The 18,414-nt window shown below is 43.2% G+C and overlaps 1 protein-coding gene across 1 annotated transcript in view; it reads right to left on the bottom strand.

The window, feature by feature from the left end:
- The window catches only part of NECAB2 (N-terminal EF-hand calcium binding protein 2), a 1,135,462-nt gene that overhangs the window by 636,490 nt on the left and 480,558 nt on the right, over positions 1 to 18,414 (bottom strand). The window contains exon 4 of the mRNA XM_085637926.1: positions 17,341 to 17,366. Within this exon, the coding sequence (XP_085494052.1) occupies positions 17,341 to 17,366 (26 nt within the window). The remainder of the gene's footprint in view (positions 1 to 17,340; positions 17,367 to 18,414) is intronic.

The following is an 18,414-nucleotide window of genomic DNA, read 5'->3' as shown; positions in this document are numbered from 1 at the left end:
TTGGGGCCCGGTGTTGTGGGGGCCTTTGTAGGTGTGAGTGAGTATCTTGAAAAGCGTCTCTCTTCTCAACGAGAGGCCAGTGGATATTCTGTAGGTGTTGGCTGATATGCTCATGTCGAGGGATGTCGAGGATGAGTCTGGCAGCGGTGTTCTGTATCGTCAGGAGCTTGCTGAGTAGAGACTTGTTGATGCCAGCGTAGAGGGTGTTTCCGTAGTCGAGTCTGCTGGTTATAAGTGCATGGGTAATTGTCTTCCTTGACTCAGGGGAGATCCATTTGAAAGTCTTAGGGAGGATGCGGAGGGTGTTGAAGCAGGTGGACAAGACGGCGTTGACCTGTTGGTTCATTGAGAGGGAAGAGTCAAGTATGATGCTGAGATTTCTGGCATGGTCTGTGGGGGTCGGTGGGCTTCCGAGGGTGGGGGCCACCAGGTGTTGACGATGATGGCAAGAGGGGCCATGTAGATGGTGGGGCTGAGTGATGACTCCTGGGGTACTCCGCAGTTTATTTCTGTGGGTTAAGAGAGGAAGGGGGGCAGTCTGGTCCTTTGGCTTCTGCGTGTGAGGAATGAGCAGATCTAGTCGAGGGTGGTTCCTTGTATGCCGGCGTTGTGTAGGCTGGTGGCAAGTGTGCGGTGGGAGACAGTGTTGAATGCTGCTGACAGGTCGAGTAGGATCAGGGCTGCAGTGTGGCCTTGGTCGAGGAGGGTGCGGATGTCATCTGTGGCAGCAAGTAGGGCGGTCTCGGTGCTGTGGTTGCTGCAGAAACCGGATTGGGAGTGGTCGAGGATGGAGTTGTCTTCAATGAACCTTGTTAGTTGTGTGTTGATGGTTTTCTCAGTGACTTTTGCCGCGAAGGGGAGGAGCGAGATGGGCTGATAGTTTTTGAGGTCAGTGGGGTCTGCTGAGGGCTTCATGAGCAGGGGCCTGACTTCTGTGCATTTCCAGTCATCGGGGAAAGTGTCAGTCTGGAAGGTGGCATTGATGGTGCGTCGTAACTCTGGCGCGATGGTGGCGGCGGCTCTGTGGTAGATTTGGGGTGGGAAGGGGTCTGTGGCGGCACCCGAGTGGATGCCTTTCATGATCGAGGAGGTCTCTTCGGTCGTGACGGGTGTCCAGGAGGAGATGGTGGGTTGGCTGGTGTTGATGGGGGGCCGGTTGGTTGTGAAGTCAGGTGTTTGATCATTGAAGTTGTCGTAGAGGTTTTTGATCTCCAGGTGGAAGTGGGAGCTGAGCTTGTCGCAGAGGTCATGGTAGGGGCTGATATCCGTGGCTTCGTTGGGGGTCTTGGTGAATTCCTGGATGACGCTGAAGAGTTAGTTGGGGAGGATTTTGTTCTGGATGAAGGTTCTTTTGGTGGTTCTGATGTGTTGGTGGTATTCAGTCAAGGTGTTCTTGTAGGTGGTGTGGTTTTCAGGCATCTTGCTGTTTCTGCATTTCTTCTCGAGGCATCTGAAGGTGCGTCTGGCTTCCCAGAGGTTGGTGGTGAACCAGGTGGCTTTCCTGGGGCGCTGTCTGTCAGAGTTGCGTAGCGGGGCGAGCTTGTCTGCGCAGTTGGAGATCCATGTGTGAAATTTCATGACTACGAGGTTAGTGCCGGTTGCGGCGGTGGGGGTGTCACGGTTGAAGTTAGAGTTGAGCTGCTCCTCTGTGACTCTGCTCCAGCTCCTTCGCTGAGGGTGCGGGCGGGTTTGGGTGGCTTGGGTTTGTTCACGAGGAAGTGTACGCAGTGGTGGTCCGTCCATGGGGGTTACGTGGTGTGGCTGAAGTGGATTCTGTTTCCTCCTGTGAATATGAGGTTGAGGGTGTGTCCTGCCTTGTGGTTTGGCGTGGTGACAAGTTATTTCAGTCCGTTGTTGGCGATGTTATCCAGGAGTGTGGTGGAGTTGGGGTCACAGGGGTTGAAGAGGTGAAAGTTCAGGTCTCCAATGAGGATGAAGTCCATGGAGGCAATTGCGTGGTGTGCGTTGAGGCCAGTGATGGTGTCGGAAAAGGGGGCCCGGGCCGGGTGGCCTGTAGGAGAATGTGCCGTAGATCGCGGAGTTGGGGCTGGTCTGGACCTGGAATTGCAGGTGTGTTGCAAAGTAACCTCTTCCCACGAAGAAAGATGCAGATGCTTAGAGTGTGAGTTCAAGTAGGTTTATTCTAAGTTGTAGGTTAACAGCTCATCCACCCAACCGTCAGCAGGTTCATCACCACACTGACTCTAACATTCTTCTCTCTAGCCTACAGTCACTTGACATTCTAGAACACTAGAGATCCCACAGAGATGCAGTGACATGTAACCAAGAAAAGGAGAAAGCCTTTACAACATATCTCCCTCCTTTACACAACACAGAAGAGAACAAAAACAAATGAAGATAATATATACACATCCCAATTACATAACACATTACATAACATAATCATTCAAGTAAGACGGAGTGCGTGAAACCCTGTTGGGCCCCATAATCGCCTCCGGAGTCACTTTCCCTTTTTGGATAACACGAGAGGAGCTTAAGACCTTTGCATTACATGGAGCAACACGTCCCAGATTCCACACCCTGTGATCAGAGGTTCTTATAGCATTGTCAAAAACTCTTGTAACTCTTATAGGCTTTGAGAATTTAGAACCAGAGACACAAAACCCCGGTCTTTTGATCCGAACAAAATCACCAACCTCAACCTTTGTGGACTTAACAGCGTGACGCTTGTCATAGTTCTCTTTACTCTTTAAACATTTCAAATCTTCTTTCTCTTGCCACGATGTAGAATCCAACCTTACACCTTTATCAGAAAGAAACTTGTTCACCCAGGGAGGTTCTAAAAAAGTATCAGGATCCCTTCCCCGAAACAACAGAAAAGGAGACTTGCCTGTAGTAGTATGGGGTGCAAAACGATACACACAAACTCTTTTCGAAACTTCATCCTTCCAATTGAGCCCACTTAATTTGGCTAGGGACACAGTTTCTTTTAAAACCCTATTGAAGCGTTCAACAGTGCCATTGGATTCAGGGTGATACAAAGCACACTTTTTATGAGTAATGCCACAATTACTGAGAAAAGACTCCATATCACCCGAGACAAGTTGTACCCCATTATCTGTCAGTAAGGTTTCAGGAATCCCTTCTCTAGCAATGAGATCTTTCAGACAATTAATAATAGTGTTGTGTTAACATTCCTTACAAAAAAAATTTCTGGCCACCTTGAAAATAGATCGATGACAACAACAATAAATATGTCGGACCCATCGCCATGAATGGGACCTAAAATGTCAAGGGCTATGTCCTTCCAGGGACCAATAGGACGAGATCTCTTCTCCATAGGTTGTGTCCTAGTCTTCAAACTCTTTTCGCTAAGGGAACACTGGACACACTCCCTAACTAAATGTTCTATTTGAGAGTCAAGTCCTGGCCACCAGTAACTGGAGCGTACTCTGTCTTTGGTTTTAGAGATGCCTATATGTGCCTCATGTGCTAGATCTAGTATCTCCTTCCTTAGGGATACTGGAGGAACTAGCCTATGACCTCTCAGCAAAAATCCTTCACAGCAGGAGAGTTGGTCCTTAACTGACCAAAAGTCTTTCACCGAGACTCCGCCTTGTTCTCTATAACTCCAACCATCACAAATAAGTTTCAAAACATCTTGGATTATAGTATCATTCTTGCAGGCATCCAACCAACGTTCTTGAGAGATTACCTTGTAATCCACCCCACAAACAAAATCATGAGGATGACCAAATGATGGATCACCATTCTCACCAGATACGTCAGATTGGTTAGTAGGGACTAACCTTGACAGAGTATCCGCTACAAAATTATCAGAGCCAGGAACATGTTTGACAATAAAGTCAAACCCCTGCAAACCAACAACCCATTTCGAGATCCTAGGAGATATGGAGTCAATGCCCTTGTTAGTCAACACCTCACAAAGAGGTTTGTGATCAGTTCTCACAACAAAGGAAGTGCCCCACAGGAACTTTTTCAATTTTTTAATAGCCCAGTATACCGCAAGAGCTTCACGTTCAATCACTGAGTATCGACATTCCGCACCCTTCAAACACCTTGAAATGAAAATGATAGTGTTGTCAGGGGATGTACCACCTTGATACAGGACTGCACCAATTCCCTTTAAACTTGCATCGGTTGAAATAATGGAGCTTTTGTTCGGATCAAAATTCCGCAGATTCGGTGCATTCTGTAATCTGAGCTTTATGTCAATAAACTCTTTATTGCAAAGTACGTCCCAAACAAACTTTTCTCCCTTTTTTTAGCAGACTCCTCATGTTGAAAGTGGCTTCAGCAAAATTCTTAATGAATTTGTTGTAGTACTCAGCCATCCCAAGAAAACGCATGAGTTCCTCTTTAGAAGAGGGAGCCATTAAATCTTTGATGGTGTTCACCAGATCAGTTTTAGGAACTACACCATCAGCACTGATGGTATGTCCTAAATAATCAATTTTGCGAAGCCCAAACTTACATTTCTCTTGTTTAATAGTCAAGTTGTGTGTAGTGAGTCTGTCTAACACTTGCCTGACCCTCTTGCCATGTTCTGTTACGTCTGAACCGTATACCAAAATGTCATCCTAGTATACACAGACCCCAGGGACGTTAACTAAAACCTTTTCCATAACACGCTGGAAGACCGAGGCAGCAGAAACTAAACCAAACGGGAGTCTTATGAACCTAAATGTTCCAAAGGGGGTGACAAAAGCTGTTAAATCCCTTGATGATTTATCAAGTAGAATTTGGTGGTATGCCGAAGTAAGATCGATAGAACTGAAAATCTTAGCGTCACCTACCATGCTCAACAACTCGGATATGTTTGGCAGCGGATACCTGTCCACAAGTACACACTTGTTGAGTTGTCTGAGATCAATACAAAGTCTCAGGGATCCGTCAGCCTTCCTAGCGGCCACTACCGGAGCTAACCATGATGTCCCCTCTACTTCCTCAATGATGCCCTGGGACTTAAGTTTGTTTAATTCCTTAAGCGTGTCTTCCCTGACAGTAAAAGGAACATTCCGCACCTTACTAGATACTGGAACTGAACCTGGAGATAATTTAATCTTGTGACAATAGCCTTTAAGACAGCCTAATTTGTCCCCGAACACCTGTGGGTAATATTTTATTAAAAGAGATTGCAAGGATGCATCATCAACAGATTCAACAGCTTTCCACTCTTTGAGAATGATGGGGGGAGAGTTATTTGGATCTAACATGATCCCTAAATCTTTTTGATGCCACCAGCTGATGATGCTATCTCCTTTCTTCGAGACATAAACTCTCCCTGCAGTAAAACAACCCTCATATTCTATGAGTCCATCAAAATACCCTCTTAGTTCAATGGGATCACCTCCATATGCAGTTGGACGAATGTCAGGCTTTAATAATTTAATTTTCCCACTCAAATTGTCATCAAAGAATTTACTCGAAACAATGGTAATCTTTGCCCCGGAGTCAAACAATACCTTGGTTTTTTGACCTTCTACTGAAATGAAGTCTAGTGGTCCATCACCACCAACTTGGACTACAATCTGTCCACACTCGAAATCATGCTGGTCAGACACGTTTCCATCAGAAACTTCACTAACACTCTTTTTAGAACCTTTGATCCTACAAGCATTGACAAAATTACCCTTCTTTTTGCAATAAGAGCACACAGCATTTAAGGCAGGACAAGACTTGTCATTGGCCCAGTGAGAAGTACTGTTACACCTATAACACTTATTCTCTTTATTAAGACTGGTTCGAGACTTATTACTAGTTTTTTGTTTGAATTTTGAATTAGTTTGAGAGTCTTTCGCTTTTGAGTTTACATCTGTATTGACCACAGAAACTTCTTTCTTGAGATCTTTGTTGAGATCTTTTTTGATCTCTGTTACACATTGTAGAGAGTGTTCTATCCTCTTTGCCACTACTAAAACTTAATCTAGAGATGGTTCATCTTTCATCCAGAGTTCATCACGCACTTTTTCAGAAACACATCCCAGCATGAACTGATCTCGTATCCTTTCCTCCATGTGAACATCAAATTTACAGGAGGAAGCTAGGCGCCTAAGATCAGTTACATAATTCTCTATGTTTTCACCTTCTTTTTGCATACGCTTACCAAAATGATAGCGTTCTAAAATGGTGCTGACCTTTGGTAAATAATGTGCATCAAGTTTATAAATACACTGTTCAAATTCGTTCAAACCAGATGCAGCACCATCAGGGACGTCCGGAAGATGATCAAATACATCCTGCCCTTCCGAACCAAGACAGTGCATGAGTAAAGCCGTCTTCCTTTCAACACTAAGAGAGGTGCCACACACACGAGCATATCGCTCAAAGACTTTTTTCCATTTGGACCATTTGATAGGTGGGTCACCTGGTGACTGCAAAAAGAATGGAGCCGCTGTTGCGTTCTGCATTATTAGATGTTTGTAAGGTCAAAATGAGAACAGAGAAATGAAAATGTGAAGTGACACAAATAATAATTGAGAGTCTAGAATATACTTAATTTGGGCTGAAGAAATTGAACAATTGTAAATTACCCAAGTTTAGAAAATGTTTGTATATTGTATATTTCAGTAGTATGTTATTTATCAATAATAATGGATGTACAGAAAATGCTGTTTGATACGCTCTAACTGAGCTATAAGGATATCAATGCGCGTATCTGGTATGTAAGATGAGCCTAATACATTTATCACATTATCATAAAAATATGTGGTGAGACTAACACAATAAAATACTAGAAGTACTGTTTCCCGAAAGAGCAATACAAAAAGCTGAGATGTTTTCACAACAGAATATTGTAAGCTGTGAGCTGTGCGCATCAGCGCTGTGCCTTTAAGACGGTTTGACACGCTTTAATCATCAAACTTGGAACTGTGCGTGTCAGTGTAGTTGCAAGTAGAAATCACTAGAAGAACTGACAAGCATGTAGCTGTGCGTGTCAGCGCTGTAACACCGGAGTCATTTGACACACTCATGTAAATTGAAACTGTGTGTGTCAGTGTAGGTGTACAGTGGATCCACTACCAACCAGCTGAGCAAACCGAGAAGAGTTGACAATGAAGAGGCTGTGCGTGTCAGCGCTGTAACACCGAAGTAATTTGACACGTTCAACCGAATATTGTAAGCTGTGAGCTGTGCGCATCAGCGCTGTGCCCTTACAACGGTTTGACACGCTTTAATCAGCTACCATCCAGCTGATCGAACGGAAGAAGTAAGATCTGTTTTTAGCACAGTATCGGTGAGACGACAAAGACCGAGTGACAGACTTGTTGACTGGTTGCTTAGCAATCATGTATTCATCAGCCAATAGTGTGCGCGATGAAAATTCACAGCGCGAGAATTTAGTAAGCGTTCCAAGCCTCTGTTTGTATGACGCTGCTGTGGATGCGAAGTGTTTTCGTGCGGGGCACGTCAGACGTAAGGCGTCACCGTCATGAAAATGGAGGAGCTGAACACGGAGAAACAAGTAAGTGACATTCAACTTTAAATAAGCAGAAAAACGTATGATGAGAGTTTTAAAATGAATTTGGCCCGTGTAATTACTGGCAAACCGACACTAAAGGTTGAAAAGGCAACACAGTAGAACTAAACAGATTTAAATGTTAGAGAGACACCCGAAGGTTTGAAGATCAACAAAAATATAACGTTTCCTCTCTTTTTTTTTTAAGTCAATAAATTAAAGCGCGGTGAGGCCACGATGCAGAGTTGAAGTTGAGTAGTTTGTCACTAGTCTTTTGTGATGAGTATTAAATAAAAGAACATTCTTACTTGAAAGTTTAGTCCTCTTCACAGTAAATGAAACAGATTGGCCTTAAAGATGTAGTTGAGGGTTGGAGTTGAGCTGATGATGATCCCAGTCGTCGCCAGTGTTGCAAAGTAACCTCTTCCCACGAAGAAAGATGCAGATGCTTAGAATGTGAGTTCAAGTAGGTTTATTCTAAGTTGTAGGTTAACAGCTCATCCACCCAACCGTCAGCAGGTTCATCACCACACTGACTCTAACATTCTCCTCTCTAGCCTACAGTCACTTGACATTCTAGAACACTAGAGATCCCACAGAGATGCAGGGACATGTAACCAAGAAAAGGAGAAAGCCTTTACAACAAGGTGTTCGACGGTGGGGACGGTGTCGCTCGCGGTGGAGAGGCGGAGGGAGTTTTTGTGTGCAATGGCGAGTCCTCCTCCCGGGTGGTTTGGGGCAGTCCTTCCTCTGGATCTTGTAACTGTCTGGGATGGCGATGGCGATGTCCAGGGCGGAGGAGGCGTTGGTTCAGGTTTCTGTAAAGAAGGCGACATCCGGTGTGAGGGTGTCCAGGAGGTTCCAGATCTCTACGGCGTGTCTGTGCATCAAGCGCACGTTGAGGAGGATGGGCCTTAGGGCGTCTGCGGTGTTGGCGGCGGGGGCGGTGGTGAAGGTCTGGCGTCAGGAGAACTGGCCTTGGGTCGTGTTTGGCATGGACTGTTGGCAGTTACTGTCTCTTCCAGGGTTGAGTGCGAGGAGGGCGGCTAGGTCGAAGCGGTGGATGGTCGGAGATCCAGGGTCCCTGGCACTGGCCGGGTCGCAGACAGGCGCAGACGGGCTTGCCTTTGACGCGCCAGCGTCCGCCATTAAATAGGGGAGGGGGACAGGAAGCGGAGTTGGGAGCCGGGGGTGGGAATGGAGAGGGGGTGGGCCACAGGGGAGCAGCAACAGGAAACGGGACAAGCAATAAAAAAGAAACTTTTATGTAATTGGCTACAGTGATGCAGATATCAGGGGTGGCCAGTGAGTGCAAGAAGTTAAAACCATTAATGTATGCGCAGGGGCAAATTTTTCTTAATAATGGAGCTAAAAATGTATGCCTCACAATTTTATATAAGGTGCAGAATAGAACAAAGTGCATAGTGCTTTGACTTGTAGAGTTATCACACGGACAAGGCATGAGCTTATACTTCAGTCCACAGGATAGCATTTGGAATGTTTAATCCCTCCAAACCCTGCTTCTGTTGTGTTCTCTTTGAGGCTCATATACATGCTTCAGAGCAAGTTTGTGTTGTGTGTTTGCATAGTCGCATGCATATTTCATTGTTCAAATATTTAAAATGCTATGTTGGAAATGTAATCAAATGGTGAGTCATTTCCTGAAAATGGCACACTTTCAGAAGGGTTACTGCATCTGTTTTGAAAATGAAATGGAAACCAAATGCAAACAAAGTTTGTCTAGAGAGTCGGATTTTTTGTCATATTAATTGGCTAGGTGTAATCTGCTAATTGCGTAAATTTAATCCATATTCCTGAGAGCCATCGACACAAACAAAATAGCCATCCCAAAAAATATTGGAAGTCAAAATGTTCTTAAAATGCAAACCTTTTTTTATCAGGAATCTAGTTAAGCTCCCTTTTTGTTTACTTCTCATAGCATCCTTCTTTGTTCCTTAAACTCATTTACCTTTGCACCAGTTTTCACTTAAGGTTAATTTGAGGTTTTGGTGCAGGGTGGATGGTGTGCCTGTGTAAATGTTGTGAATGGTGTGACTGTGTGATCGCAGAGTGAGTTGTGTGACTGTATGAGTAGTATGCCTTCATGAGTGTGGGGTAAGGGGGGTCAATGCACTGGATGAGGGATGGGCCCTTGTGAGTACAGACTGAGCGCTATGCTTGTGTGAGTGTAGGGTGAGTGAAGAGGTGTACATCTGGGAGTCCCTTTGCCCCTTTGTTTTGTTTAAAAAAATGTAGCACACTTGCTTTAAAGTTATGCTGAAATAAATCATTTGCAACTATTTTTCTAACATGTTCTTGTGGGGGCAGAACCCCTCCTGCAGCCCTTTCCCCCATGTTTGATTCAAGCAAGCACATACTTTATGTTCATCTCAAAGCTTTCTGCCCCGCCACTTTTAAAATGCACCAGATGTAGGGTGACCAGATGTCCCTGTTTTCCCCGGACACTCCCGGGTTTCGGTGGCCTGTTCCAGTGTCCAGACACATTTCTTCATTTTGCATAAATGTCCCGGTTTTGGGGCTAAAGGTCATGTAATTGCAATTTTAAGGAGAATTGGAAGGTACACTCTCCTTATACGAACTCTTCAGAAAAGTGAAAAAATTGAGCAATTTATTCGGTTTCCGTCAGGAGGAGTTGGGGGTGGGGAGAAGCACTGGGGGCATAGATAACAGTGGAGGTCCTGCCATAGATAATGTTATGTAAATGTGGCATTGTAAATGCATGCCTGTATATATATATATATATATATATCAGGAACACTCCACCTGCAACCTCTTCAAACAGGATGGAGCATGGACCAAAAAATAGGTGTAGGTAACTTTTCTTTATTCCGTCAACATCTAACAGCCATAACGCATTTCAGCCCCGGAGGGCCATGATCACATGACGTGCATCAGAATTCACACTGACTTTTTATACCATTTTTTTAACCAATTCTTAAAGTGACCTGTGCAGTCAACATCAGTAGTCATAGGCATAAACAAAATACTCCATATTTACAATTTGGTACATATTGGTTCAAACAACATCGTTGTGTAATACAATTTGTGCAAAGTTCGCCAATACAGTACTGCTCCCGCAGCGTCATTGATAATTTCTTCATGACGCTGTTAGCGCAAATTGTTGGATATTACCACAACAGACAACCTCATTGTGGATCACAACATGTGCAAATTTCACAAATACAGTATACATGATCGAACTTCATTGTTATTTTCCTCATGGCTATGTTGGTATAGGATCAATTCTGTGCCCATGTGGGTTTGAATACCCACACTTAGAAAAGACAGTTCTAGTTGCTGTTCAATAAAAATGATTCTATTGTTAAAAGCACCACTAAAAACCGTAAAAACAAAATAATTGTATAGTACAAAAATGTGCAAATTGCGCCTAATACAGCACTGTAAATAATATGGAGTCAGTGTTGCTCTTTTATGACACCATGAGTGGTTAGTGCAAGCATATGAACCTCTGATTCCGAATGTAAACTTATTGACTACTCAAAGTGCATAAAATAGTTGTAAACGTGTGTGTGCTATTTCCTACCAAAGTGTAAAAAAGCTAAAAATATCAATTTAAAACTGACTGTGTTTAAGAGTGGGGTGGCGGCTGCTTAATGGTTAAACGTGCTGACATGGCCTCAAGGATTGTGTGAATACTTGTTTATCATTGTTTTGTCTGTGACCATGACTCCCACTCCTTGAACCCATATTACCTTTGGGTATAAAGATCTTCAGTGGTGTTGAGTCCCCCTGGGTGTTTGGAGTCTAACTCAAGTATATATCGGGTCTCTAACTTGCGCAGGGCCTTCTCTCTGTTGCCTCCTCTCTTGTTGGCTGGCACAGCATCAATCAGATAGTATTTAAGTTATTTGCGATCGGACTTGTGTATTTCACCATAGTGCCGTGCCACTGGTAGGTCTGATCTTGGTTCTTAATGGCCCTGATATGCTGCTGTGTCCTCTTGTGCCTCTTTAGTTCAGTGCTGCCCACATATCTTAAACCACAGGGGCATTCAAGTACATAAATGACATGGTCTGCCTTGCATGTTAAGTTCTTGTTAATAATATGCTGTTGATTGCCAAATGGTGTAGTGTAGGTGGTTTTGTTGATGCCATGCTGGCAGACCTTGCATTGTCTACATTTGTAAAAGCCTTTTCTTTGTGCCAGCCATGTGCTTCTTAATTGGCTATCAGGGTTGCTCTTTTGTTGCAATTTTCTTTTTCCTATGTCTAGTGCACTGATGAAATAAAAAAGATGCTGTTACTGCTTGACCTTTAGCGTGACCAAGGCGTAAGCCGAAACTCGTTGCTGGTGCAGTTAGTATTATCTTTATACTGCATTTCCAAGGTGTCCTTGCATTTTTTCTGAAACAACGAAAATTGTGTGCTGTATGTTGCAGGGTTTCCGATACCCTGAGCAAGGACCGCCCTATATGACAGCCTCTACCAATATCGGATTCTGTGTGAATATATATATATATATATATACATACATACGCACACGTTTAAAAGTCTTCCACATATCTATATGTATATGAGTATATATATATATATATATCTCGAGCTACGAGAACCCCGATCCTAATATGCTGGCAGAATGGGCAGAATGTAATTTAGACTCTTCAAGCAGACTAGTCAAGATTTTGATCAAATTTGCGGAGAGTGACCGTGCTTCCCTAGAAATTAAAATCAATGAATTAAATGATCAAATCTCTAAAATGGGTGCAACAGAATTGGAAAAAAGATATCGGGATGAAATGCATGTGCGTTTGGCCAAAGAAGAAGATATCATAAAAAAACAGAAAGTATATAAGTTTCAGAGAAAATGGGCAAATCTTTACATTTGCGGAAAAAATTCGATTCCCTGAGAAGGGCTAAGACCCCGACACTAACATCAACAGAATGACCCAATATGGAGGACACAGTTCAAGCATCGACTTCCGTATCAGACTTAAGCTCAGCCCCGGGAAGCGAGTCTGATGGGGATCAAGCAACCACCAATTCAAGAGTGGGGTTTACAAAATTTACACTCGCACAGGAGGTGGACTGCCTGCGCCAGGATCGCAGACAAACCCTAAGACCACGCGCTCAAATTCAGAAACAACTCAAAGAACCAATCTTAAACGCCGTGAGCGCAGAAAATGTTACAAAAACAGATGCCAGCGGAAAGCCGCACTACAAAAAACAACAGAGGAAATGGAATCGCAAATGATATGCCCCTCAAATGAATCTCTCTCCATAATCAACCTAACGGACATGCATCTCAGAAAAGCAGAAAAGCAAATTTTATCCCTTGGCTTATCTTATTGCCCACCCAACGATTTCAACTATGCACAAACCCGCATTGACTTGTATACACTCGCAAATTAAAACTGCGAAAATTCCATTTACTTAATAAAACCAAACAACCTATAGTCCAAGTGGCTATGCCATGTGACAGTGGTAGTCCATCGCTGTTCACAGCTAATGATTACGAGTTAATGTATGATTTACAGGAACTGCATAGGAAAGGGGCTATAGACAATATCATGATGAGCAGCGGCAGTGGGCCCAGACTGGATATGCCTGGATTGACAGGATTCAAACCCAAGTCCACATTCAATCCCATCATGCTGCATGACAACATTGATATTTACAATGAACTGGTGACAACCCAACTTAAAAAATTGGATATTTCTACATGACAGGCCCAACAAAAAAGTCGTAAACAAAACAACTGTTATAGCAGCTTAATGAAGAAATTACAAAGCAATGACAATTTGATCATACGACAATCAGACAAGGGAGGAAACGTTGTCCTCTGGCCGAGGAAAATGTACATGGGTGATGCTCTTCAACACCTGAATGATCGCCAGTGCTATAGGCGGGGTGATTGGAAGACTGTGAAATTGGCATGGAATGACTTCAACACCAAATTACTATCGTGGAAGAGTGCTGGGCTACTAAGTAGTGATGAATTCAAATTTCTTAAAGTCAACTACCCAGTAATTCCTACCTTCTACCTGATTCCAAAAATCCACAAAGACCCTGACAAACCTCCCGGGAGACCTATAATCTCTGCCAAAAACAGCATTATGGAGAATACTTTGCGATATATTGATTTCTTTCTTCAAGAGCATGTCAACACTTTACCCTCATATATACAGGACACGGGGGACTTTTTAAGAAAGATCGATAATATAACTTGCCAAGATGACTATTTATTGATCACCCTCGATGTCACTGCTCTATATACCAGTATACACCACATGGATGGGGACAGAGCAATTACTATTTACGGACCAAACCAATCTACATGTTACAACACAACAGAATGCTGTCTGATATGGTTATGACTTGTTTGAATAACAGCTACTTTTTATTCCAAAATCAAGTGTTCCAGCAATTGAGAGGAGTAGCTATGGGGGCATGCTTCTCCCCCAGTTACGCATGTTTGCATATGGGACTGTGGGAGGAGCAGGTCCTCAAGGTTAAGTTTGGTCACATCATGAACAACTATATCATAGCTTGGTATCGTTATACAGATGATTTATTCCTTATTTGGAAGGGATCTGAGACAGCAGCCAGCTTATTTATTGAAGAGCTTAATGTAAACAATCTTTATCTGGAGTTTACATCACAGATCAGTGAGGTATCTGTAAATTTTTGGGATGTAGAAGTGTACATCAATAATAACCAGTTGCAGACTCGACTACACCGCAAATCTACAGCAGGTAACACGGTGCTGCATGCCACTAGCCATCACCCCAGCCATCTGATACGCAGCATCCCATATGGTGAGATGCTGCGCATCAGATGCATCTGTAGTACAGATGATGATTGCAGTATAGCGCAGCATGAAAGCAAGCAGAGTTTTCTAGCCAGAGGCTATACGGCTAGCGTACTTGATGCTGCGAACAAGAAAGCCAACACCATCACTCGCGGCACTGCATTGTGTGGAAACACTAAACAGGCTGACCTGCCCAAAACACCTAATGACACCCTAGGGCCACCCAGACTGATTACCACATACAATCGCCAACATAATAAATTACGTGTGATCTTAAACAAGAACTGATCGGTTGTTCGGGGGGATCTCGTTATTGGTGACACTCTACCCAAAGCTCCCAAAATCACATTTCGTAGAGCACGCTCAATGAATGACATGCTTGTCAAGAGCAGTCCAGAAATTATTACCAACAATTCCTGGTTACAGTTAACTAAAGGCTTCATAAAATGTGCCTCATGCAAAGCCTGTAAACTGGGTAGAAACAAAACATCATACAAAACCCCATTTAATGATGTCCCTATAGTCAGCTCCAAAAAACTGACATGCAAAACTGATTATGCGATCTATGTGCTGGAGTGTACGTGTGGCCTGCAATACGTTGGTAGCACCAAACTGCAGGTTCACAAGCGTATACTCCAGCACATGAGAGCTATCAGTAATCACGGTGCAACCTATCCAGTTGCTAGACATTTGAAAGAGACCCATGATAGCTGCTTAGACCATCTGAGCTATTTTGTGGTGGATGCGGTCCCCCCACTACGCCCTGGTGGTGACCGTGAAGCCTTGCTCAGAAAACTAGAAACAAAATACATCATTGAATTTGATTCTAAAACTCCAAACGGTCTTAATTCAAGTGAAGATTTCTTCACTTGGCTCTAATTTCGCTTAGAAATTTTCCAGTCTTATGCCAATTGTATCATAGCCACTAGTACCATGTCAAATAATATTGCCCCTTTGCTGAATTTAACCATTCGGGTTATCCAGAGGGCACAGGATTGTGGTGGCATTTTTAACATTTTTTCCAGTATCGTGCCAATCATTTTGGTATTTTTGTCGTTCACATTTCACTCCTTTTTCTCTTCCTCACCCTTTTTTTTAAATTTTATATTCATGAATTGCGACTAAGAGGGCAGATTAGTCTGGCTTATTAAAGTGGCAGCTTCCAGTGGTACTGAACAGCAATAACCCCCCCTCTTTTATATAGACAAAGAATTGAAACTTTTTGGTAGGGATGTCCAGATCTTTTACTATGATAGGCATACCCTCGTTTCCCCCTCTAAAATGTATATGCAAGGAATACAGTATATAGGGTGGATATTTTAGATATTTATGATGTAATAAATATTTATGAGTACTTTTAAAGGTTTTCTAACCGGGATTTGTTTATATTTTATGAGCACTTCTGCACTTTGTTTTACCAATGTCAACTATTGAGTCTGGTTTTCACAAGTATATGAGCCATTGCCTAAGCTGTTGACTCAGGTTATGCCACTCTAAGGGGACTATTGGTAATTCTATGTTTTATAGGGGGTAATGAACCACTGTTTTGAACTGCAACCACCTTGGGTAAAGCTGAAATACATTTGCGGTTGGGAGGTTTACAGCAATTTTATACCTAGATCCATGGCATGTTTTTGTTGGAACTATCCAGTGTATGCTACTCAAGATGACAATCGCACTAATTATGTTGGGTTATATTGTTTTACTTATGTGCTGATGTTTTAGCATATACAACAAGAGGCAATACAGATTATATCTGTTTTATTAGTGGGAGTTATGACTTTGATAAACGCATTTGGCATTTTGTCACTGTTCCCCAAGGCCATATGTCTTCTATGCCTCCAGCCTCACTACGGGGCCAAAGTGACTTTACCTTGCTTAATTTGCACATGCTATTTTTGCACTATTGCTTGATTTGCACAATCTGGAGGACCAATGTTTATTCATTGCCCAATACTAACAATATTACAAAGATTTTAATATTAATATTATATATCTTCTAATTTGCCATGAGCCAATTGGTCAACCGCTATGCATTTTACGGTATTTTATACTATTGTCTAAATCATGCAATGTCACGAATAAGTATGTTTTCCGTATCTATTGGCCCCACAGTCACGTGATGTTAACTTTGTTCACTTTAAATTCAATGGCTTTTTTCAGCATCATGTGATCAAGGCCTTTCTGATGCCGAAACGCGTCATGGCGGTGCTTGGTATCCTAACGGAACAATAAAGACTTTTGTACAGCAGCTTGGGTCTGTCTTCGTCCTTCCTGACATACGGGATTGCAAGGCGGAGTTCTTTTGATATATATTTATTTTCACAGGGCTTCGCAAAAACCGGGACAGGCCAGATATAGATGAAAGACTAAATGCTTTAGTCCTACTTTTATTTCCGGCTTGTCCCATTTTTTGGTTCTCAAAATATGGTCCTTCTAACTAGATGCCACTTTTGGTACCGACATCAGCTCTTTGTGAATCTAAACCATACCGAATTTTCCATTAGTTCATATCCAAATACGTGTGTATGAGCACATGAAAGTTTTTTTTGTCTGCACCAGTGTCTGTCAAGTTTAGCCTTTCCCTGGTAGCGCGCGCCCTTCTGCTTATTTCCAACCCTGGCAAATGCGCCATTTGCGAATGCGTCTGCGCCACCACTGCTGTGTCGTGCGCCCTTTGTCAATGAACACCATGAGTACCGTTCCACTTGTGCATTTTCAAATATATATTGGCGCATGAGCAAGTATAAAACAAATGTTGTGATTCTGTTCTATTGCTCCTGCTCAGCTCTTTCTGTGTGGGAGGGCTGACAGTGCCGCAACTGGGGGGTACGTATTGTAAATTCAGCATCATAAACTTATATAACTCAGCAAAATGGCCGACACCATGAGCCTTTGCCCACTACTTGCAGCCAATAAAGAAGCCAGGATTTGATGGATGTGACTGACACACCTGCTGCAAAGGCCTCTCTGTGGCTCTGGGCTACAACAGGGCGACAGGACCGCGTTTCGCGCGAGTGCTGTGTGCGATCAATCTCTTTCATTCATAGCAAACGCAAAACATGAAGGATGGATTTATTACCAATGAGTAGAAAGCAAAAGGCACTCACCACACAGCTCCTTGGTGTCGACATTACTGTGGTCAGCAAGAAAAGCAAGCGGGAAAAAGAGGCAGACATTAGTTTATGGGGTTATAACCTCCTTAAAAAAACATACTTCACTGTCATTTAAGCCAAGGTGTTTTAACACATTTTGATGACGTTACACTATTCAGTCTTTTTGACTCGACGCGCTGTTGCATTTTTGAAGGGTGACAAATTACAAACAATATAATTATCTAAAACCAACATGCTCTGTCAAGGGTATGCTAATGTGAATAAAGATTTGACATCTTTCATCACAGGTGGTTACCCAATGGCACTATACTTGGCAGCTTCAAAAAGGTGATGGTTTAGGGCAGAGCGGTGGGGCACACCCCAGTGGTGTAGCTAGACCTTTGGCCATCCATGACAGTTCCTGTGTTTGCCCCCCGCAGCATCCGCATGTGAGAGCAGGGAGGGATGTTGGCGATTTCCTCATTGCCACCCTGTGACGGCTACAGGTCGCTGCCCCCAAAACTTGTGCCGCATAGGGCAGGCCGCCCCTCCCTGCTACGCCACTGGTGCACCCCCATCGGGGTACGTGGTGTATTCCAGAGGGAGGGGGGCAAATGCCTGACAACTTGTAAATAAGAATTCCCTTGAAATACAGCCTTGTTTATCTGGTGCATTTCCAGACCGTCTTCATTTGCATGCAGTGTGGTAGTAGTGTTTAAAAAAATTATGGAAACTGTGATCCTAAGTGCCATGGAGTGGAGACAGGGACATTGCTTAAGTATTCTGTAAATATTTTGTTTTGTCCTCCAGTTAGCAGCAGGTAAAATAAAACATGCACTTTAAATAAAAAAGAAATGTAAGGTACAGTAATCAGTGGGAAATGCACTCTTTGCATTACGAACCTCACTTGGTTGATGCCATCACTGCAGACGTCTGTGTGTGTGACCACAGTCACAGAATTGATTTCTAGTTTGAGCAGTGGGACAAAAATGACTTGTGTATAGTGCTGCAAGATCCCAGCCTGTGCAAGTCATTATTTCTACATTGTATTATGCATAGTATAAATTATACTTCTTCAAAATTAGTTGG

The sequence above is a fragment of the Triturus cristatus genome, chromosome 12 (assembly GCF_964204655.1).
Source record: "Triturus cristatus chromosome 12, aTriCri1.1, whole genome shotgun sequence".
NCBI classification, from domain to species: Eukaryota; Metazoa; Chordata; class Amphibia; order Caudata; family Salamandridae; genus Triturus; species Triturus cristatus.
This window is presented reverse-complemented; position numbering and strand designations above follow the sequence as displayed.